General features: G+C 40.4%; 1 protein-coding gene across 2 annotated transcripts; it reads right to left on the reverse strand.

Moving 5' to 3' along the window:
• Nucleotides 1-381: 381 nt before the first annotated feature.
• Nucleotides 382-24,118, reverse strand: LOC143034471 (uncharacterized). 2 transcript variants are annotated; one of them, XM_076200566.1, is made up of 5 exons: nt 23,430-24,118; nt 22,819-23,087; nt 5,752-6,142; nt 2,212-2,342; nt 382-1,959 (listed from the first exon to the last, which is right to left on the reverse strand). In XM_076200566.1, the coding sequence occupies exons 1-5, from the start codon at nt 23,716-23,718 to the stop codon at nt 1,318-1,320; spliced, it is 1,722 nt and encodes a 573-aa protein (XP_076056681.1). In that variant the 5' UTR covers nt 23,719-24,118; the 3' UTR covers nt 382-1,317. The 2 variants fall into 2 exon arrangements, with proteins under 2 accessions (XP_076056681.1, XP_076056682.1); XM_076200567.1 differs by having other exon boundaries at nt 2,233-2,342; nt 23,430-24,109.
• Nucleotides 24,119-24,446: the final 328 nt, after the last annotated feature.

Consider the following 24,446-nt stretch of genomic DNA (forward strand, 5'->3'; position numbering starts at 1 on the left):
ATGGAATGGGTGGGAGTGGTTTCTATGCCTTTTTCTTTTTGGCTACCCCCCATGTAGGGGTAAAAAGCCTTTGGTATATGTATGTATGCCTCACAGTTCTCCGTGTTCCAATTTCCACACAAATCAACTGTGAGGTAATTTATCAAATGCCTTCTTGAGGCCAATGTACACACATCTACAGAAATTAAGAAACTATATTTGATGTCTGATATTATGGATTTCATTCACATTTAAGAATGATCATACCACTGATTTGATCACCCACAGTGAGGTTGGGAGTATACCTCGAAACCCTATCCCCCCTTTCCACCGAGCTCTTTTATTTCCACCCACCAAGGTACTCTGTTCTGGAAATGCCATGTTGTTAATAAAATTCCTTAGTTTGATAGACAGTCTTTTTAATGCAAAATGCAATTAACCTCTTCAATACGAGTTAAATATTTGTGCTCGCATCAGGTTGCCCGATGTACGATGATGCATCACAATATGCACATTACAAAATATAAATTTACTGCTGTTATACTCATTCTCTTCCACCCTGAATAATTATAACATCACAGAAAACATTATCAAGCCTGCTCACAGAATATGGTGGTCACTCTTCCTTGTCAAACTCTCTTTAATCATGCACCTCCTCTTAAATTCAGCCAACATGTACCTGCACATCTGCTTCTCCAACTGATACAACTTTTTTTTCATACATTCACTCCTTCCTTTTTTGCTTGTCCTCATACTTCTACACTTTCCTCATGTACAACTCTAATCAGTCTGTCCCCTTCCATTCTCAGGATGTCAACAGAACCTCAGCAAGTCCCTGTTCATGTTCTGTATCTGCACCATTTGGACCTAATAATGGACAACTAAACATGGTGCTCCTGAAATATGGAGGTCAGAGGTTCATCACATTGTCCATCTCCAGAAACCAAAATCTTCCCCACAGAACAACACAAGAAAATGAAAATGATAGGTACATAGTTCTACACAAGAACCCTCTCAACTGTACTTGTCTCATTACATCTGACAAGCACAACCAACCATTACCAACTAATAAAAAAAATTGATAAATAAAATAAATCTACAACAATCTACCACTTGTACTACTCAACATTCACACTCACTCACATGAAAAACACTTTAAGATTGACTGTCAAACTCCTTACTCCATCAACTGCCTCCCCCCACATTAGCACTTAGAGAAGCAAGAACCACACTAACACAACTATGTTCAGATCATTATCTATCCCTGAGAAAATATCAAGACAGAAAAGGCCTGGCTATAGAAGCAAACTTCTAATGCAACAATCACACAGGAGACATTCATAGTCCTTCCTCAACTTCTTGTTTGATAGTGCATTCCTCTGTATAACATTCCTTAATTTCCTTTCCATTACAATCTTCTGCTGGTATTACACATGATTCTTCTTTCAATCTTTCATCTATCTCAACCTCTTCCTTCACAACACAATCAAAACTACCATCTTCTACTTTAACAAGAAATTCATCCTCATCCATCAGGGATTCACCAACTGATTCATCATTCATATAACCATAAACAACTTTCTCCTTCTTTACAACTTCATCCATGCTATCCATCTCCTCATTCAAGAAACCCTCACTAACACTGTGTTCTTTTATCACTAAATCATTACCATTAAGCTTCTCTTTGGCAAAATGCTCAATATCCACGTAGGCAAAAGGAAAATCAGCAACAGTGCCTTTATCACTGCAATTGGAACCACCTCCATTACTAGATCCCTTGGCTATTCTTCCTCTAGCTTTGGATTCTCCTTGAGCATGCATCTGTCTTGATTTTGACTTTCGACTGCTCTTGCTAGAACTACTGCCACGACTTTCCTGAATGACCTGATCACCAGAATGGGAGGAGCACTTCAATGGAAGCTTACAGGTGTGGACAGAGCCCTCCGAGTTAGCAATCTTCCTTTTGGTGGCCATTTCAACCTGAAATATTACACATACTATAACATCAGGATTTACAGCAAACCTATTGTTGCAAACACTTTATGAAAGTAGTTCTTAACTGATAAACATTCAGTTTGATTTCTAATAAATATATTCTACTTTTTTTCTCTACCAACATTTAATTCATGTACAAATTATAAAACTTTCCAAGGAATATGGAGTGAGGGGAAAAAGAAGTAAATGTGGGAAAAAGGAAAGCAATAAGAAAGATGAAGGTGGCAGGTCAAATACACATGTGAAAGGTGGTCGTACTTGCTGACTAGCTTTCTTCTCCTTGATAGACATTTCTGTCAACATTTTTATGGACCACTTGAACTGTGATGGGACTGCTCCATGCTTAAGTTGAGCCTTCACTGGATGAGCTGCAAAATTGGACAAATTACTAACTTGTCTAAGTTACATGGGTGCCATGAAGAGTGGCTGAAGAAGGTAGGTACAGCAATAGTGGACTGGCTTGTGAGGCTGTTTAATGTGTGTAAGAAAGGGTAGAGTGCCAGAGGACTGGCTAGTGAGGTTGTTTAATGTGTGAGTGTAGTAGTTTCAGAGGGATCAGTTTGTTGAGTGTAGTTAGGAAGGCATATGGGAGGGTAACTGAGAGGATTAGGAGAGGTACAGAGGGAGTAATTGGTGAGGAACAGTGTAGGTTTAGGAAAGGTAGGGGTTGCATGCATCAGATTTTTGTAGTAAGACATATGTGAGAAAGCTTTTGCAAAAGATAAAGATGTTTTTGAACCTTACTGGATTTGGAAGATGCTTATGACAGGGAAGACATGAAGGCAGTATGGGAGGTTTTGCATATATATGGGATTCGATGATAGCTGTTCAGGGCAGTCAAGAGTTTTTATGATAGTAGAGCCTGTGTTAGAATTGGAAATGGAAAGAGTGGTTTCAGGTAAAGGTGGGACTGGGTCAAGGATGTGTCATGTCACCATGGCTTTTGAATGTGTACATGGATGAGGTGGTGTGGGGGAGATAAACATATGTGAGGGGACTAGAGACAGTTAAAGAAATAGAGAAAAGTGGGAGGTGAGCCAGTTGTTGTTTGCTGACAACACTGCAGTTGTGGCAGGGTCTGAGGGGGATTAACAGACTTATTGACACAGTTTGGGAAGGTATACAATAGGAAAAAGTTGAAGGTAGATGTGGGTAAAAGCAAAGTGATGAGATGTACAAGAGGAGAAGATGGCAGTGAGTTGGAAATGAGTCTTAAAGAAGAGAGGCTGGAGGAAGTGGGTAGTTTTAGGTATTTGGGGTTGCATGTGGCACAAAAGGGGGGAGTGGAGGTGGAAGTAAGTTTTAGATTGAGAGAAGCAAGTATATGCCTTTAGGGAGTTTAAAATGTGTCATGAGAAACAGGCATCTGGGAATGGATGCAATGGGGAAATTGTATGATGAGGTGATTATGCCAATGACTTTGTATGGGGCAGAGACATAGTATTTAAGAGAGAAAGAAGGGAAAAGTTTCAATGTGTTTGAGATGAAATATCTGAGAACCATGGTAGGGGTTACTATGTTGGATAGTGAGAAATGAGGCGAGGAGAGTGGGAGTGTAAAAGGAGAAGACAGATAGGGATGATGAAAGAGTACAGTACTGGGATGGTTTGGACACATGGAAAGAATGAGTGAAGAAAGATTAGTTAAAGAGGTGTGGAAGGAGTGAACATGAGGGGGTGACCTAGGATGAGATAGATGGATGGGATAAAAGGGGCACTGGGATATCGGGGAATGTGTGTTGAGGAATGACAGGAGAGAACAGAAGATAGGGGTAAATGGAGAATGGTTTTGTATGGATGATGTTGTGATGCATGAGGGAGAATGGAGGGGGGGGGTGAGGAATTATGTGTGAAAAATAAACTGACACAGCCCAAAAGGATTTCTCCCCATCTTCACCATTTCTGCAAGAGGTGATGTAGGGGGTCGCCAATTTAAGGAGGTGGCCTTGCTATGGATGTGCTGTATCTTGCGACACTGCTTCTGACCCAGGGCAGTGGGCAAGATGCAGGGATGACCTGTCATCCAGGAGAAGCCAGGATAATAGGGAGGGAAAGGGTGGATGGGTGTGGAGTGTGTGGGAATGGAATGGGTGGGAGTGGATTTTATGCCTTTGTTTTTTGGCTACCTCCCTTGTGAGGGGGAAAAAACTTTTGGTATACTGTATGTATGTACATTTCTCTCTCTAATATATTTCCATCTGGTTCTCTACAATATCATATTATTTAGCTACTACCTTACATACTGTGTGTGATACCATTGTTTCTTTTCCAGTGTTGTTCCAATGTACCTCGTCTCTCCCAATATCTTGTATGTAAATAAATTTGAGTGTCTATGGATCCCATTGGTCCCTAATCCCTGTTTTCCAGCAAAAACTATTTGACTATTCTTTTGCAATTTTCTTCAGTTACCTGAACTACTTCTTTCAGATCACTATACATACATATCTTTTCTATACTTGAATCCATACTGATGTCATTACTTCCTAGTCAAGCAAATGATAGATCATGTTTCCAGGGCAGTACTTGGGTTATCCGATCATTGTGAAAAATTAATGCTTTGCCCTCTAGTGATCCATATCACAATCCTCATTTTCCAATCTAAATGGTATTAGAGTGAATACTATCATACCATTGGGTATTATTTTAGTTGTGCACACCTATGCAATATAGCATTAGGAAATTAAATTTTAATTTGTAAATTATAGTACATGAACATAATATGTGATTTTCTTGGCGGAAAATTAATAACAAAAAATCTTGCTACAAGCAAATCTACTAACGAAACCCCTAGCATACAGTCCAGATACCATGTTATCATCTGTCCAGTCCAGTCACTGCCAGTTTGATGATGGCTTTCACGTTGTGGACCGGGTGTTCTTGAACTCCAGGTGACGTTAATACAAAAACAATAGAGCTACAAAAACAATAGGGCTTCCTTGGACTTCATGAGAGAACACAGGGTTCTGCCATCGTCTGTTAATTGCCCGAGGTATAGTAATCTACCTATCAACTAGCGAGGGCAGACCACCTGCTTGTGCGGGATTGGTTCGTGTGGAAGGGGAAGAATGCCTGTAAGAAAATGAAAAGATATTAGTGTATAAAAGATGGCTATTGCCAATGTGCTTTTTCGTGGGCGATTACGGGGCAGATGATGGTCGTGGCTCGGGAGAAATGGGTAGGGAACTTGGACAGCGGCACCTGGGATTAAAATCACCAAAAGTTGAGAAAATGGTAGGAGGCACAGTAGTAGAGAAAGGTTGAAAATTGGACAAATCTTTAGTGGGAGGTAAACTGAAATGAGAAGATATAGTATAAGAGAAAGTTAGAAAGGAAGCGAATTTTAGTCAAAGAAATAGTATGTGTTTGTGCATGGGGCATGGTTATGTTCATGAGAGGTGTGTGTATGTATCTTACAAGAAGTGAGTAGAGTTCACAATCCGTGTGTGGGGTTACTGATTAACCCCAGCTAGGTAGCGCATTACTGATTAACCCCAGCTAGGTAGCGCATTCCTGATTAACCCCAGCTGGGTAGCGCATTCCTGATTAATCCCAGCCAGGTAGCGCATATTACGTGACTTGGGAATTATGTGTATTTGTCAGAAGTGTAAACACGCTCGCCAGCGTCAGCGGAGAGGCCAGGCGTATGTGGGCTAGTTGACAGGAGACGCTGACACATCCTCTCCGCGAAATATATATTTGCGTGATATTGAAATAGAACTGGTTATGGCCCACTAATGAAAATTCAAACATTTCATTATGGCTGAATCTCTATACATACCTGGCATTTTCGGATCAGCTGATGCAGGGCGGGGAGTTGGGTGGGGAGGAGCGGTAGATTTGAAGAAGCTGGAAATATAGGTTTGCCTTGCCTTTTTTTTCTTGGCCTCCAATATATCTCTGTAGACCTTAAAGGCTTGCTCCACATTATAGGCAACTGTTCCACTTCGTGCTGGGTTTGGGTCCCTTTCCTTTATTTTTTTGATTATTGCATCTACGCCAGATAACACCTCATGAAGTGTTTTGATGTCAAGGCCTCGTTGAGGCGCATCATCATCAGCATCATCATCATTGCCATGGAGAGCCAGGTGGATCTGATGCCCAGGATCTGGCTGCCTCTCCTGCTCAGAAGTCTCCCCACGCCTGGCATTGGCACCATGGCTTTGGGATTTCTGGAAAGAAAATTACTTTTAAATATGTATAATAATCACAAATGACTTGATAACACAATTAGTTGGGGAATCTGTGACAAACTTAAAGATTTTTTATATATTCCCTGTGGTGGTGGGAAAAGAATACTGCCATCAAGTATTCCCACTTGGATCGTAAGAGGCGAGAAGAAAGGGACGGGGATTGGGACTAGGCATCCTTCTCCTTGTAGCCCCACAGGGGATATTCCTAAACGAAAAAGTAAAGGCATAAGAGGGTCTGGGATTTTTCGGAACAGCACCCTAAGGTTTGGATCTTTTAATGTGCGTGGATGTGGTACAGATGAGAGTAAAAGGGAAGAGATAGGTAGTATGTTTGTGAGAAGAAAGATGGATGTGTTGGCTTTGAGTGAAACTAAGTTGAAAGGGAAGGGTGAGTGTAAGTTTGGGAGTGTAAATGGGAGGTTATCAGGAGTGAAGAGAGGGCGAGGGAGGGAAGGGGTGGCTATTCTAGTAAGTGAAGAGATAGGTAAATGTGTAGTGGAGTGGAAGGAGGTTTCCTCAAGGATAATGTGGATGAAGGTGAAACTGGGAAAGGAGATGTGGGTCTTTGTAAGTGCATATGGGCCTGGCAGTGAGAAGAGTGTAGAAGAAAGGGAGGCCTTTTGGATAGATTTAAATGAGTGCATAGAGGATTTAGGAAGAAATGTCAATGTAATAGTACTGGGAGACCTTAATGCTAGGGTAGGAAATGGTCCAATTGATGGAGTGGTTGGGAAATGTGGAGTTCCAGGAAAGAATCGTAGTGGAGAGTTGATGGTGGAAATGTGTCTAGAAGAGAATTGATGATAGCAAATACAGTGTTTCAGAAGAAAGTCAAGCATAAGTACACATGGGAGAGGGTGGTGGAGGGAAGGGTGGTAGATAGAGCGCTAATGGATTATGTAGTGGTAAATAGGATTATGATAGGAAGAGTTAAGGATGTACATGTGCTAAGGGGAGAGGGTGGGGGAATATCAGATCATTTTTTGGTGGAAGGTAAGTTGAGAGTGGAGGATAGATGGAGAAAGAGGAAAAGGACAAAAGGTAGGGAGGTGCTTAGAGTGAACTCTTTGAATGAAAAGGAAAAGGAGATGGAGTACGAAAAGAAGCTGAAGGAGGAGTGGGAGGGAGTGAAGGATAGAGTAGAGCTAGGTGTGGAGGAGGAATGGGGATGGTTCAAGGAGGGAGTCATAAAGTGTGCAAGGATGGTGTGTGGAACAAGAAGGACAGGGGGAAATAGAAGAAAGGGTAGTGAATGGTGGGATGAGGAAACAAAGAAGGTTGTAGAAGAGAAGAAGCGAGCTTTCACAGATTGGTTACAAAATAGGACGAGGGAGTCATATGAGAGTTACAAAGAAAAGAAAAGAGAAGTAAAACAAAAGGTAAAGGATGCAAAGAGGAGAGCAGATGTGAAATGGGGTAAGAGTATGACAGAAAATTTTGAAAGTAATAAAAAGATGTTTTGGAAAGAAATTAAGAGGAAGAGGAGGCGAATCAAGTAGAGAAGAAAAGGTAAAAGGTGCAGATGGAGAGATGAATATGGAAGAGAAGGCAGTAAGGGGAAGATGGGCAGAATATTTTAGGGAGTTGCTAAATGTGAAGGAGGATAGGGAGGGAAAGATAGCTGCAGTGGGAAATGCTAAGAAAATGAGAGTGATGAGTGAGGAGAATGGAGGAGAAATAAGGAAAGATGAGGAGAAGGCAGTTGTTACGATGATGAAAGCAGGTAAGGCACCTGGTCTGGATGGATGCCATGCAGAATGTCTGAAAAAGGGAGGTACAGTGATGGTGGACTGGCTGGTGAGGTTATTTAATGTTTGCTGGAGAGAGGGTAGAGTGCTGGAGGACTGGAGGATTGCCTGTATAGTTCTTCTTTACAAGGGAAAAGGGGACAAGTGTGAATGTAGTAGTTTCAGAGGGATTAGCTTGTTAAGTGTAGTTGGGAAGGCTTATGGGAGGATCTTGATTGAGAGGAACAGGAGTAATTGGTGAGGAACAGTGTGGATTTAGGACGGGTAGAGGTTGTGTAGATCAGATCTTTGTGGTAAGACAGATATGTGGGAAAGCTATAGGAAAGGGGAAGGATGTTTATTGGGCTTTTATGGATCCGGAAAAGGCTTATGATAGGGTAGACAGAAAAGCACTGTGGAAGGTTATGCAGATATACGGGATAGGAGGAAAGGTACTGGGAGCTGTCAAGAGTTTTTATGAGAGTAGTAGAGCTTGTGTCAGGATTTGAAATGGAGAGAGTGAGTGGTTTGAGGTAAAGGTGGGACTTCGTCAAGGATGCGTTATGTCGCCCTGGCTGTTCAACTTATACATGGATGGGGTGGTGCGAGAGGTAAATGCAAGGGTAGTGGGTCAGGGATTGGAGATGGTTAAAGAAAATGGAGAAAAGTGGGAGGTGAGCCAGCTGTTGTTTGCGGACGACACTGCGCTTGTGGCAGGATCGGAGGAGGGATTGAGGAAGTTGGTGGCAGAGTTTAGGAGAGTATGTGATAGAAGAAAGCTAAAGATAAATGTGGGTAAATGTAAGGTGATGAGATGTACAAGGGGTGAAAGTGGCAGTAGACTGGAAGTGAGCATTAAGGGAGAGCGACTGGAGGAAGTGGATAGTTTTAGATACTTGGGTGCAAATGTGGCAGGAAAAGGTGGAGTGAAGGTGGAGGTAGAATGTAGATTGAGAGAAGCGAGTAAATGCCTTGGTGGATTGAAGAGTGTAATGAGGAATAGACATTTGGGAATGGATGCTAAGAGGAGACTGTATGAAGGAGTGATTGTGCCAACAGCACTGTATGGGGCAGAAACATGAAACATAAGAGAAGAGAGAAAGAGTTTGAATGTGTTTGAGATGAGGTGTCTGAGAAGTATGATCGGGGTTACTAGGCTAGATAGAGTGAGAAATGAGGAGGTGAGGAGAAGAACAGGGGTGGAAAGGGAGCTGGGAGATAGGGTTGATGAAAGACTATTAGGATGGTTTGGACACATGGAAAGAATGAGTGAAGAAAGACTAGTAAAAGAAGTATGGAAGGCAGATGTGGAGGGAGTGAACATGAGGGGACGTCCTAGGATGAGGTGGATGGATGGGGTGAAGGGGGCTTTGGGGAAAAGGAGAATGTCTGTTGAGGAAGGACGGGAGAGGACAGAAGACAGGGGTGAATGGAGAATGGTTGTATATGGATGATGTTGTGATTGCATGAGGTGGAATGGGCGATGAGGTAGTATGTGTGAGCAAAATTTGACGCATCCCGAAGGGTCTCCCCGTCTTCTCCTTTTATGCAATGGGGGGACGGAGAGGGGGGGTCGCCGATTTAATGAAGCGGCCTTGCTGTGGATGTGCTGTGTCTTGTGACACTGCTTGTGACCCAGGGCAGTGGACAAGGTGCAGGGATGACCCGTCATCCAGGAGGTGCTAAGATAAGAGGGAGGGTGGAGGGGTGTGGAGTGTATTCAGGGATGGAATGGGTGGAAATGATTTTATGCCTTTTCCTTTTTGGGTACCTCTCTTGTAAGGGGGAAAAAGCCTTGGTATATGTATGCATAGTGCATATACTTGCTGCCTCGCTTGATATCACCTTACTCTTGACTTTGTGGCGTGCCATAAATCTGTCTAGCCATCCCTTTGACGCCAGAAACGGTGGCGGTTGCTGAATGCCCATCTTGATTGCAACATCCTTGTACGACTCTTTTGGCGTTGCCATTACCTCACGTGTTTCTACTGGATGGTTCCGTTGTGCCTGCCGATCCAAATATCCGAGGATGCGAGTGTCATATGACTCCTGATGTGCTCACGCTTCTGGTAAATGCCTCTGACAAAGGACTCGTTAATGCCAAACTTCTTCCCCACACTTCTCTTCGTCTCGCCAGCATCAATTAACTTGACCACTTCCAACTTCTGAGCATAAGTCAAGTCCTTGCGCTTCTTCACTTCCCTCGTCGATGCCGCTGAATGACGCTCAGCAATGGCAGGACGACGGTTTGGAGGGTTGCTGGCCATGATGTAGCACTGATGTGCAGGCGCGGATCCGGGGGGGTGGGGGCTGAAGCCCCCCTCAAATTTGTTCTTCCATGAATCATTGTAAGGATGTGATTTAATCGATTTTAGTACTTTCTGATGTTTTGCCAGGTCCGGGGGTTAAATATCCTTCTTTGCAGGGCGATTGGTGCAAGAGAAGGTGGTATCATCAGTTTCTGGGGTCTTCGCCATCATGATGGACGAGACGACCGACGTTTCAGGGAAAGAACAGGCCACCATTTGCGTCCGTCACTTCAGCGGAGGTCAGCTAAGGGAAGACTTCCTTGGCTTTGTTCACGCCAAGGATCTGACTGGGGAAGGCCTGGCTCGCCTCCTGCTTAGCACAGTAAAGAGTGTCGGCCTCAACATGGGCAACTGCCGTGGCCTCTGTTTTGATGGTGCCAGTGCCATGATGGGAAAGTTTCGCGGGTGTGCAGCTGTGGTAGTGCGAGAATACCCGCTCGCAAAGACGATTCATTGTTTCAGTCATCGTCTCAACCTCGTCTTGACCAAGGCCTGTGACACCAAGGAGGTAAAGCTCGCTCTTAAGACTCCCAGCGAGGTGTATAACCACATCTATTCCTCAAACATGCGCTCGATGAGGTTTACTGAGCTCGTAAAAGACCACACGTCCACGAAGCGGAAGAAGCTGGTCAGCCTCTGCGCTACTAGATGGGTTGAGCGACACGACTCAGTCATTGTGTTTATGGAATTCCTGCCAGTTATTGCCGTCTTTCTGGAGAACGAGAGCAACTCGGACGCGACGGCGGGACTACTACTAATAGCAATCCGAGAGCCGCGCTTTCTGATTGGTCTCGCCGTCGCTGAGTCTGTGCTAGCTCACACTGTGGAGCCGAGCCGAGCCCTGCAGTCCCCTATGGTCGATCTAGTCTCAGCGTACGCTACGATTGGTGATGTGGTGACGCATCTAAACAAGACCCGGGAAGGTGCACTGACCAGCTTCCAGGACATCTTCAAGAAGGCAGAGGGGCTCCTCCAGGAGATCGGTTCATCACACGACACCATTCCTGTACCTCGAGTTTGCAAGCGCCAAACGCAGCGAGCGAATTTACCCTTCCAGACAGCTGAGGAGTATTACCGAAGATCTGTATATGTCCCATTCCTCGACCATGTATTGACTGAGCTGCAGACCCGGTTCGGGAATGATACTATTCCTGTTGGCTTCAAGATAAAAAAAATCTGCTCAGCAGCGCTGACGGAGATGTTGCTGCTGTACTGGAAGCGGCAAAGGTTTATGAGGCTGACATCGAGACCTTGAGCCTCGTGAAGGCGGAAGCAGAGCGCTGGTATTCAACAACAATGAAGTTCGAATCCATTGGAGATGCCCTGGCCCACGCCCAGACCCGAATGTATCCGAACCTGGCCAAGCTCCTCCGAGTTTTGATCACGCTCCCAGTCTCGAACGCAGAGGCTGAGCGATCATTTTCAACCCTGAAGCGACTGAAGACCTAAGGAATACTATGGGTCTGAAATCAATATTGAAATAGACAGAGTAATCAATGTATTTGCCCCCAAAAAACAAGAGGTTGATGTTCGTGTGAGATCCCATGAACAATGCTGTGTGTTATTAATGTAATTTAGATACTGTTATTAACAGGTTCAGAAGTTCATACACGTTTTTGTTTGTATTTCTGTTTTTTAAAGCTACTTTTATTTTTTATTACTTCCATGAGTCCATGTGCACTAACACTACACACGGATCCTGCAATAATTTCTCTCTATGCGAGAGTATACGCGTGCCAGTGCCTTCTCACTGACTAGCACAAGCGTGTAATAAAAAACGAATATACATTCTATCATATATTATTACAAATAAAAAAAAACTGTTACAATTATTTCTTTTTCCTGAGGCGAGAGGCGTTTGGGGGTAAATCGGTTACACCGCCAATTGCGGTGAAGAAGAAGAACTCCAAGAAGAAGAATTCGAAGAACTCGAAGAAGAACTCGAAGAAGAAGAAGAACTCGAAGAAGAAGAAAAAGAAGAAGAAGTAGAACTCGAAGAAGAACTCGAAAAACTCGAAGAAGAAGTCGAAGAACTCGAAGAACTCGAAGGAGAACTCGAAGAACTCGAAGAAGAAGAAGAAGAACTTGAAGAAGAAGAACTCGAAGAAGAACTCGAAGAACTCGAAGAAGAAGAACTTGAAGAAGAAGAACTTGAAGAAGAACTCGAAGAAGAAGAACTCGAAGAAGAACGAATGAAGAAGGAGGCTAGAAAGGAACGGAGAGAGGCCAAAGCAAAAGCTTTAACAATTCGCAAAGTTTTGGAACAAGAAAAGCAAGTAAAAAAAAAATGTTATTAATTAAAGGAAAAAAAAAAAGAATTAAGAAAATATAAAAAGGGTGTTTTGAACGGAAATTTAACACCAGCACAAATCGCCTATATAGAACAGCTAGATGTCGACAAGAAATAAAAAGCAATATGATTTTGATATTTCATTTTCCTAAAAAGGGGCGTAGCCCAGGGCGCGCAGCGCCGCAGGCCAAGCCCCCCGGCGCAGCCGGTGGGCTTGTGTCTAAAATACAGAAAAATCTGAAAAACATTATTAAGTTAAGTATACCTCAGACTTCTGATACATCAGACTACTCAGAGGAAGGAATTCAGGTTAGCCCCCTCCCCCAATTTTTATCCTGGATCCGCCACTGCTGATGTGACTACACTAAATGGATGGAAGCGAACCAGCTAAAATTGAATGAGAATAATACTAAAAAACGTGCTCCAAGACTATGGACACGTGTACATACGACACGGCAAGCTATCGGCTAATGTGAAGCAAGGTCTAAATATACAGGTCAGACCGTTAGAATTCTTCTGCGCAGCTTCTGACGTCATTTGGCTGAGTCCATTTTCTCTTTGTGATACACTGAAGAAAACTGTGAAACGCCAAGGAAGACAGGAACTATAATATTTTATATATATATATATATATATATATTATATATATTATATATCATATATATTATATATTCATATATATAGACAGGAACTATGATATTTTATATATATTTTATATAATATTTGTCAGAATATAACTAATTGCGTGGAGCGGTGCGAGCGAAGGCGACGTCATTTTCCAACGTCGGACCAGCTTCAACTGACAGCTATAGGACCCGCTAACCCCACTTTGAACAGCCAGGTGACGTTCACGGGCCCGCTGCGCCAACTCCCTCGAAATTCGGTCGGAAGTGGTTAGACCTTATATTCTTAGATCTTGATGTGAAGAAATTGAATACTGTATGTACTGTAGTACTCACTTATTCACGGAGTGGGGCCTGAGAACATGCAACAAGTCACTTCTACAAAAAAATTTGCAGCTATCACGTGGCAACACTCACACACAGCACACCGTGTAGGAGCTGTGTGGTGGCCTGTACATGTAAACAAACCCTTGACCAATCAGCGTGCAGCTCAAGCCAACAAAGATGGCCGCCGCCCGTGACGTCATGGGGTCAAAAGATAGCAGCCGCGCGCCACACAATATGAAAATTTGGGCTACAGGCGCGCGACAGCAGCCAATTTGATACCAATATGGAAATTGTGTCAGGTTTTCAAGTATGCGCAATGGCAGTAAAACGCAATAGCTGAAAGCGCGAGAGCTGGGGGATAGAAGGATAGAGGTACTTACATATCCATATATACAAACACACACAAGGGCGGTGGAACGTATTTTTATTGGGGGGGGGGTGCAAAGGCCCAAAGGGGCACAATTATGTTGAAAAGAGCATTTTGCAAAGGGTTGTCTCCCTCCCACGATAGGGAGATTTTTCGGGGGTGGGTCAGATTCATATAATCTGGTGCATGCAGGAATGAAATTTTAACATTATATTGGCAAAAGAATCGAGTCCTCTTCTGGTCGCCCTCGCATGAAAGTGCCCCTTCCTTGAGAAATCGTCCACTTCGTGGAGCCTGCATGGAATTACATCACATGTGGGGCACAGTCGTAATTTAAGGGTCAATTGATTCGTTCCACCGTACATAAAAGGGCACTTTTCACTTAGAAATACAGTTAACCCTCTTTAAGTCGGAATGCTAGGGGCTGAAGTGTTTCTGACTTATAGAATTCCCCCCCCCCCCCGATGATGTTTTTGAGGGCCCTGGGTCTTTGTGACTTGCCAATCACCATGGGTTTGAGCCTGTGTCCCATTGGCATCGGCACAGCACAAGATGGAAAGTCTGTCTTTGGCAAGCTTCCTCCCTGGAATGTGGCTCTCCTCCCATCCAGCCTGGGTGTTACTGGGCACGAACTTCCAAAACAGCCCTGTTTCATCGGCATTGTATACCTGTGAGAGTAGCATGTCAGATGTGGTGATTATTCTCTCCAGTTTCTTCCTGAATGGCTCCACAGCATCATGGTCAGCAGAAGCACTTTCTCCCACAACTCTTCGATCAACCAGGCAGTGTCGGCTCCTAGGCCGGCCATACACTATCATGTACACCTGACAGGTACGCCTGAACAGTCACGCCTGTCAGGTATACCTGATAGTGTATGGCGGGAAAAACTAGCCTCTCAGGCGACCTGACAACTGATGAAAATTCGATCAGTTGTCAGGTCGCCTGAGAAAATAAGGAGAGAAAGTACAACTCATCTTCTCGAGAATCCATGGCATACCTGACAGGCGTAACTTTTCAGGCGTACCTGATAGTGTATGGCCGGCATTAGGCACGAGCAACCTTTGTTCTTCTTGACATCAAATTCTGCACATAACGAGCATATGGAGGCACCAGCATCGACCCTAGACAACAATTTCAGCTTATCTTCCAAGGTCAGAATATTCATCCTCTTGCGTCCTGTAAGAATCTTGCCCTCCACGAGCAGCCATACTTCTCACTTGTTATTCACTTAACAATGTCTATAAAGTCGTTATACTATCACAAAACACGAGCAAGTGAGACGTTGTGAGTGTGGCGGTAACAATAACAACACAGAGAGCGACAAGATGCTGACGGGCGCGAAAAAGACTGCCCGCCAAAACCTGATGAAACGCTTCCATGCCGACTAGATATGAAAATAAGTCGGAATGCTGCCGACTAAGGTAATTTTTTTTCCGACTTATTTCAAATCGATTTTTCGAACTGAAATTTTGATTGATTGATTAATTCATCTATTTATTTTTTGACATTACGGCTGATAGGAGATAACGACTAATATAGTTCTGACTTAAAGGGATTTTACTGTAAGGGAACGTTTCACTTACAGAAAAGGGAACTTTTTAGCATTTGGATTTTTTTTTGGGGGGGCAAGTATCCCCCATACTCCCCCCGCCCCCCAGTTCCACCACCCTTGTACACACACATACACATACAGTGCTCGACAAGGAAGTATGAAGGTTAGCGAGAATGAGTGACGAGGAAAATGATATTCTCTGGACCGATGAGTCCACCTTTATTGTGACTAGCAATAGGGGTGGGAACGTGTATCGGCGTGCGGGTAGCGACCCTCTTGAACCCCGGTATGTTCAACAAACAGTGAAACACCCTGATTCTCTAGTGGTATGGGGAAGTTTTAGTGGAAGAGGACTTGGGAGCCTTGTTGTACTACCGAAAAATGTAAAAGTGAACCAATATGTTTATTATGAACTCTTAAATGACCACTTGGAGGATTCTTTTAATAGCTCAGGTGCTAACATCTTTTAACAAGATCACTCCCCAGCCCACACTGCTCGTAGTGTTACTCAGTGGCTTAAAGACTGTCATATACCTTACATAGCAAACTGGCCAGGCAATAGTCCTGGCATAAACCCAATAGAAAACCTGTAGAACCACATTAAACAAGACCTGCAGGGTAAAGGTACGAGCTCTGTGCCCAAGCTCGAGGCAGCCATTCGCCAATCCTGCATCTTCCCAAATACGCCACTTCCATTCCAAACCGCCTTCGTGAGATCATTGCACGTAAAGACCACCCATCAAAGTATTAGAGGTACGAAGTGAGCTTTTGTTTATTGATTTATGACTCATTCTTGCTAACCGTTCATACTTCCTTGTCGAGCACTGTATATATACACACATATATACGTACATATATGCATACACACACACATATGTATACACATATTTACATATATACACACGTTTACACAAATACGTACATATATACATATATATATATATACATATATAGAGATACACACACACACATATATATATATATATATATATATATATATATATATATATATATATATACACACATATACACACACACACACTTTCGTCGGATGGACGGCGAGAATTGGAGTTCCGAAGAAAAAACTAAATCGACGCGGATCTCAACGTCAAGGAAGTACCTTATTGCATTTATAGGGAAGGGGAAAGCTCGTGGTGTAGTGGGAAGGTGATAAAAAAGGAGAGGGATTACTGAGGGAAATGGAAGGAAATGAGGAAGGGGAAGACTTGGTCCAGGAGGCCAGGCGTCTTGTAAACAAACGAAGGACTGAGGATTTTGAAGAAGGGATTAACAAAAATGTAAAGATTAGGAATTTAGATAAGAGCAGCACAATGGAAGGTGAAGATAATAATTTCCAGGGATTTAATGAGGGGAGGGGAGGATACCAACCTCCCCCAATTAGCAAGACTAGAGGAAAAAAATTGAAAAAATGACCAAACAGTGGGAGAATAGGTTCGGTAACATAGCAAAGATTGCGTAGAGAGTTGAAAAATTGGAAGAACTAGAGAAGGTGAACAAAAACTTAACTAATGAAATAGAAGAATTAAAAAGACAGTTAAAAGAAGTAAAAGAGGAGAATGAGGAATTAAAGAGGAATAATAAAGACAATAAAGGGGCCATAGCAAAAGAAGCACAGGATTGGAAAAAAAATCCAAGAAAACAGTACAGTTGCATTTACTGACATAATTAAACAGCAAATGAAAGAACAAACTGAAGACTCAGTTAAAGTGATGAGACAGACGGAGAATATAGTAAGAGAGCAGATAAAAAGAAATGTATAATTATATTAGGAATGGAAGAGAAATATAACCTAAATAGAACCACAAGAATCAATGAGGAAAAAGAAAAAGCAGTTTACTGGGATTAGTTCAGGAAGATGAACCTGAAATCATGAAACAAATTGAAAAGATGTATAGACTCGGAAAGTATAGTACAGATAAGACCAGACCAATTAAAATTAAATTCAGGTCACAAACGACTGCAGAGAATATCTTAGCAAAAACAGGGAAACTAGCAGCAAGTGAACAATATAAAAAGGTATGGATAAAAAGAGAAATGAATAAAGAGGAAAGAGAGGAGGAAAAAAAGAAAAGACATGAAGCTAAGGAAAAAAATGAGAACAACAGAGTCAGAAAAGAGAAATTCCACTGGAGAGTAATGAATATGAAAGTAAGGAAATACGACATACTAGAGAAAAACAAAAGGGAAACAGAGAATACAATGGAAGTGGCAGAAAACTAAAAGTGTCTTACACAAATATAGATGGATTAATAACAGGATTGAATGAGCTGAATGATTATCTGAAGGAAAAAGAACCGGACACAATGGGAATTGCAGAAACAAAATTAAAAGGTCCACTACCACCCAACAGTGTAGGACATGATGCATATAATTATTGGATTAGAAACAGAGACAAAACAAGGGGGTGGAGTTATGTTCCTGACTAAGAAGGATATAAATGTGAGGTGTGTCACATATGGATAGAATACAGTAGAGATGATTATGATTGAAGTGGAAGACAGAGATAAGAAGAGCAGAAAGTTTGTGATAAATTATGTGCCTCCAAAAACAGCCTTGTGGGAAGAGAGTGAACATAAAAGTATGTTAGAAGACACAAGGATAACATTAAATAAGATAGTGGAAGATGGAGGAAGAATAGTTATGATGGGCGACTATAATTGCAAAGAAGTCTGCTGGGAAGAGATGACAGTAAAGGGTGGAGACAGCTCATGGGGAAATGTTCTACTCGAGATGATTATTGACCATACAATGACACAGTGGATACAGGAGAACACTAGGTATAGAAATGAAGAAGAACCATCGAGACTAGACCTAATAATCACATCTGAACCTAGAATAGTGGAAAAGATTGAATATAAAACACCAATAAGTAAAAGTGACCACATATTGATTGAACTGGAACTAAATGAGAAAAATACATGAAAAGAAATGAACAATATAGGAAAGGAAGAATGATGTATGAAAAAACAAACTTTGATCAAATAAGAGAATTCTTTCAAAATGAAAACTGGGAAGAAATATACAAAGAAGAAACAACAGTGGAAGAGAAATGGAATATTTTGATAAAAATTTATAAAAAAAAAAAAAAAAAAAAAGGAGTGGAAAAGTATGTCCCAAGACAAAAACAAGAAAAAGAATATGTAAAGTGCTGGTACAACAAAAGTTGTAGGGAGTTAAAAGACAAAAGAGATAAAGCTTGGACCAAATGGAAAAATACAAAAGACCTGAAAAATGGAAAATATACTTGTTATAGAAATGAATATGTACAAGTGTGCAGAGAGGAAAAGAGAAAATATGAAAAAGATGTCATAGAAAAATGTAAAGATCAACCAAAATTATTTTACAGATTTGTAAACAACAAACTGAAAAACAAACAAGATTTGGAGAAATTAAGACAAGGAGGAGTTGAATACACAGAGGAAATAGAAATGGCGGAAATTATGAACAAGCATTTTAAATCAGTGTTTGCAAGGGAGAACATACAACCTGAAGAGATCGAACGGAAAGAGAAAGTCCCCCCATGAAAGAAATAGAAGTAACAAAGAATGAAATAATGAAACTCTTGAGTAATCTTGATGTCAGAAAACCTCATGGACCAGATGAAATAGCAAACTGGATTTTGAAAGAATGCAGGAATGAACTGGCAGACAAAATACATAGCATAATAATCAGTTCCTTGAAAGAAGGAAAAGTTCCAGAAGATTGGAAAAAAACAATTATAGTACCTATATATAAAGGAGGAAATAAAGAACCTACAAACTATAGACCAGTCTCTCTAACAAGTACAATAGCAAAAATTTGTGAAAGAATTGTCAAAAGTAGATGGGTAAAATATTTAGAAAAAAAAAAAAAGTACTAAATCAAAGGCAATTTGGATTCAGACAAGGATGATCATGCATCACCAATTTAATATGTTTCTATTCGAGGCTAATAGATATAATACAAGAAAGAGACGGATGGGCTGATTGTGCATTTCTAGACCTAAAAAAAGCTTTTGACAAAGTACCACATAAGAAGTTGCTTAAGAAATTAGAAACTGAAAGAGAAATACAGGGCAAACTGCTTAAATAGATGGAAGACTTTTTGCAAGAAAGAAAAATGAGAGTAGTGATAAGAGACAAATACTTAAATTGGGATGAAGTAATAAGTGGTGTTCCGCAAGGAACAGTTCTGGCCCCAATAATGTTTGCTATATACATTAATGATATGGATGAAGAAACTGAAAGCTATATGAGCTTCTTTGCAGATGATGCAAAACTATTAAAAAAAGTGAACACGGAAGAAGATTGTGAGTCACTACAGAGTGATCTAAATAAAGTATGGGAATGGAGTAGGAAGTGGGAAATGAAGTTCAACACTAAAAAGTGTAGTATAATGGAATTTGGAAAAAGCAAAAACAGAATAACAGGATCATATAAATTGGGAGAAGAAGGAATAAAAAAAAGTTGAAAATGAGAAGGACCTGGGAGTCATTGTTATGAATAATATGTCACCTGAGAAACATATAAAAAAGATTTTTGGAGAAACTTATAATTTAATAAGAACAATCAAAGTGGCATTTACATACCTGGATGAAGAAATGGTGAAGAAAATACTAATCACTCTGATAAGACCAAGATTGGAATATGCAGCAACGATGTGGTCACCAAGTACAAAAAAAAAAAAAAATGTATAAAAACACTTGAAAGAATACAAAGAGCAATTACAAAATTGGCACCAACACTCTCAAAACTATCATATGAAGAGAGACTAGCAAAACTTGAGCTACAGACACTAGAGCAAAGAAGAGAGATAGGAGATTTGATAGCTATTTACAGAATCATGAAAGGAATAGAAATTATTGATGGAGAGGATCTAATAAAATGGGATGATAGAAATACAAGAGGACACAGAAAGAAAATAAAGAAAGACAGCTATAGAAGACATCTGAAAAAGAACAGCTTTCCTCACAGGGTAATAGACAGTTGGAACAAGTTAGATGAGAAAGTGGTGTGTGCAAAAACAATACATGAATTTAAAAATAGTTTAGATAAAATGAGATATGAAGATGGGACACCAAAAGCATAGCTCCCCTTCCCGTAAAATACAACTAGGTAAATACACATATAATACATGCATATACACAAATACATATATATACACACATACACATTTATACATACAACACACACACATTATATATACATATATATATATATATATACATATACATATATATATATACAGATATATATATATATATACATATATATATATATATATATATATACATACATATATGTTGAAGTATGGAAGACAAATGAGTGGAAGGGCAGTGAATTAAACACAGAGAACAGTTAGAGTTTTATTCACTGACGTTTCGTCTTTACCAGGACATTCTCAAAGTACATACAGTTTCAGAAAATTAACAGCTTATATAAACTGTTCATTTTCTGAGACTGTATGTACTTTGAGAATGTCCTGGTAAGGACAAAATGTCAGTGAATAAAACTCCAACTGTTCTCTGTGTTTAGCTCACCGCCCTTCCACTCATATACACATGTATACATACGCAATACAGCAACAGAATAGTAATTATTAATTTTGTAAAGTATAATAGATCAACGTAATATGCTGTTTTCTTGTCGGAAATCAATAACAAAAAAGTTGAGTGATAGGTGCCGAGGTTGAAGAAATTAAAGGATAATAAATTAGTCTATTCTAACCTAACCTACTTAACCTATCCAATGTTTAGTAATTCGCAAGGTCCATGTAGATCAGTTGCTGAATTTTCTGAAGCAACAGTTCACTGACATTGCTGCCACTCACATAACTTGTGCCCTCTTCTTTTTCAAATTGATCACTTTCCACTCATATACACATGTATACATACGCAATACAGCAATAGAAAAGTAATTATTGATTATGTAAAGTATAATAGATCAACATAATGCTATTTTCTTGGAAATCAATAACAAAAAAGTTGAGTGATAGGTGCTGAGGTCGAAGACTACTGCATAAGACTACTTACTAAATTAGCTTTACACGGAATAAGTGGTAGCCCATTAGGTTGGACTAGTAATTGGTTGAATGGTCGAAAACAGTTGTTTTAAATGGAAAAACTTCTAGATGGAAAAATGTTACAAGTGGAGTTCCTCAGGGTTCCGTTCTTGGGCCACTTCTATTCATAGTATATATAAATGATATAGACCATGGACTAAAATCTACTGTTTCCAAATTTGCTGATGATACAAAACTGTGCGGAGTGGCAAATGATCACTCAAACCAATTAGATATTCAAGAAGATTTAGATAAATTACAGCAATGGTCTGAAAAGTGGCTAATGAAATTTAACACAAGTAAATGCAAGGTAATGCACATAGGTAAAAATAACAGTAAGTACGATTACAAGTTATTTGGAAATTCGTTAACTAAAGTGGATAGTGAAAAAGATCTCGGCGTAATTATCAGTAACGACCTCAAATCATCCAAGCAGTGTATTTCAGCCTCTGAGAAAACAAATAAGATTCTAGGACTGATTGCGTGATCTTTTGATTTCAAAAGTCCATCACTCATTAACAAGCTCTATAAATCGTTAGTTCGTCCACATTTGGAATATGCTGTTTCTGTATGGTCACCGAATCTCATTAAAGACATTGACAGACTGGAAAAAGTACAACGGCGAGCCACAAAACTGATTTCAAATATCAAAAATAAATCATACAAAAATCGACTAAAACATATGAATCTGTTTTCCCTAAAAAAGCGTAGACTCAGAGGTGACTTGATACAAGTCTTTAAGATTTTAAAGGGAATTGACAACATCAAGTGACAAAATTTTCACATTGAATGAGAATCAGACAAGAAACCATGGTCTCAAACTATCTGGAAATAGATTCAATTTGGAAGTAGGTAGAAACAACTTTGCCAACCATGTAGTTAATGAATGGAATAAACTTCCTGCACAGGTAGTGCAATGTAGTTCAGTTCGAAGCTTTAAGAATCATTTAGATAAATACCTAAGCAAGATGCTGTAATGATTATCATTTATTTTATATTATTTGTTTTTGTTTTGTTATCATTTGTCTGTCTGATTTTCATTTATTATTAGTTTTATGTAAATTTATTATTATTTACTATTTACCTGTTTGTTCATTATCTAACTATACCTATGCATTTATTTATGTATGTTATTTGTTATTTACATTATTATAGTTTTTATTTATCATTTTATTATTAATATGATTTTTTTTCACATCCGACCTATATATGGATCAAAAGGTCTCCTGTCGGCATGCTCCGCCTTTGTAATCCTTTGGATAATAAATTAGTCTATTCTAACCTAACCTAACTTAACCTAGCCTACGTAACCTATCCAATGTTTAGTAATTTGCAAGGTCCATGTAGACCAGCTGCTGAATTTTCTGAAGCAACAGTTGACTGACATTGCTGGCACTCACATCACTTGTGCCCTCTTCTTTTTCATATTGATCACTTTCATTTATTACATTGGCAGGATCAGCCAACACATCTTGTAAGCTTGTTTCCCTACTACTTTTTGCCTTTGTAGATTTTTCAGCTGCGCTAGCTGGCAGTGCATCACTGTTGTTCCCTCTCCCGATTCTTGATTCATATTCAGCTTTAGACAGTATTTCGTGCACGGTTCTTTTGCGTCCACGTTTTTCTGCCCTGGCAGACCTCTCACTGCATCTTCCCATTACACTTTTACCTGCAATTCATAACATAAACATCAGCTTAACCCTCCCTGTACCACTACTCCAATTTCAGCCCCAACTCGTTTTTAATAGTAAAAGCACATTTTTCTGATAGAAATGCCATGGAAGAAAAGTCTTAGAATCAAGGCCAATTTAGATTGGCCTTGCTTAGATTCATTTCTACTATAAAAAAATTATACTTTCATCAGTGAAAATGAGTTGGGGCTGAAACTGAAATATGTTTATATCTAAATAACACTGGTAATGCTTTTGCTTCACAGGTAGGCTATATATAGCACTATAAGCAGGACAGAGGCATACAATAATAATTTAGAAAATTCATCAATTTAACCTACCTTGAGGTAAATTAAGGGATGGAACTGCGGTATCTGTCAGTGGCCTGTAACTCTTAGGTGCCTCAGTGCCTAGGAGACGATGCTTTAAATCATCCTTGTAGTCTGAACTTGTAAAATGCATGGAACATATCACTGCATTGTCTACATTGAACACATCACCTCGGTAACAAGCTTGAATCCATTGCTGTCTGCGATATTTTTCCTTGGGAAACTTGAAATACTTAATGCCTAAACCTGCTGTTTTTCTTTTCGTGCTATTGCATCCAAACACTGAGCAATTGTTCGGCATGTTCAGTTGTTGACATCACTGTGGAGAGTATGATGAACACTCCAGCTAGTCCAGTGTCCACAAGTGATATGTAAACAACAGGAAACCTCAGCCGTCAGTCCAGTGCCCAATCGTCCCGCCAAAAGTCAGATGTCAGTGAGCACGAAGCTGAGGTGGCGCGGGAAGTGTGGCGTGGATGACGTCATCACCCCTCCTCGCCCGCGCTCGGCCCGCTCGGCTGGCTGACCAGTCTACATGGACCTTGGTAATTTGGTACCTCAAATTCTAAAGATCATCCGTCGTCGTCGTCGTCACGGATGCTGACGGCCTGATTATTACTGTACCTCGGCCAATGGGACCTTTCGCAGTCAGGCTCGCAGATTCCTATTAGCGCTAGAATTTTCAATTGTCTCGGATTTCACGAAGAAAAGGGGTGACTTAGCTAATTTGGAAACCGATATTTAAACAAATACGACACAAATTTCTGCATAAGTGTATTTAAAATTAAAAACATGACTCTTAATGGTATATTTCTTACTTACTGGTGTGTGATAAGACTTTGTTACTTTAATTATAAGATAAAACTAAAAATAGGTAATTATTTTTACTGAAGTATGAGCAGTAAAAATAAGAGGATGTTGATTTAGGTTTGTGTATTTTATCTGAGTCTTGAAAAATAATGGATATCACTGTCACATCCTGTATATGAAGATAATCAGTGAGATAAAAGATAACAACAGCGGTGGCCG

The sequence above is a fragment of the Oratosquilla oratoria genome, chromosome 17 (assembly GCF_046742065.1).
Source record: "Oratosquilla oratoria isolate Oo_2021 chromosome 17, ASM4674206v1, whole genome shotgun sequence".
Lineage (NCBI taxonomy): Eukaryota > Metazoa > Arthropoda > Malacostraca > Stomatopoda > Squillidae > Oratosquilla > Oratosquilla oratoria.

Bases quoted from the DNA above. Each gene is read 5' to 3' on its own strand.
- LOC143034471 (XM_076200566.1), bottom strand. From the start codon at position 23,718: ATGCCGAACAATTGCTCAGTGTTTGGATGCAATAGCACGAAAAGAAAA. The intron at 23,088-23,429 runs GTAGGTTAAATT...TATGAATTGCAG, and splicing joins ATCCCTTAATTTACCTCAAG to GTAAAAGTGTAATGGGAAGA. The intron at 2,343-5,751 runs GTATGTATAGAG...CCAATTTTGCAG, and splicing joins AGCTGATCCGAAAATGCCAG to CTCATCCAGTGAAGGCTCAA.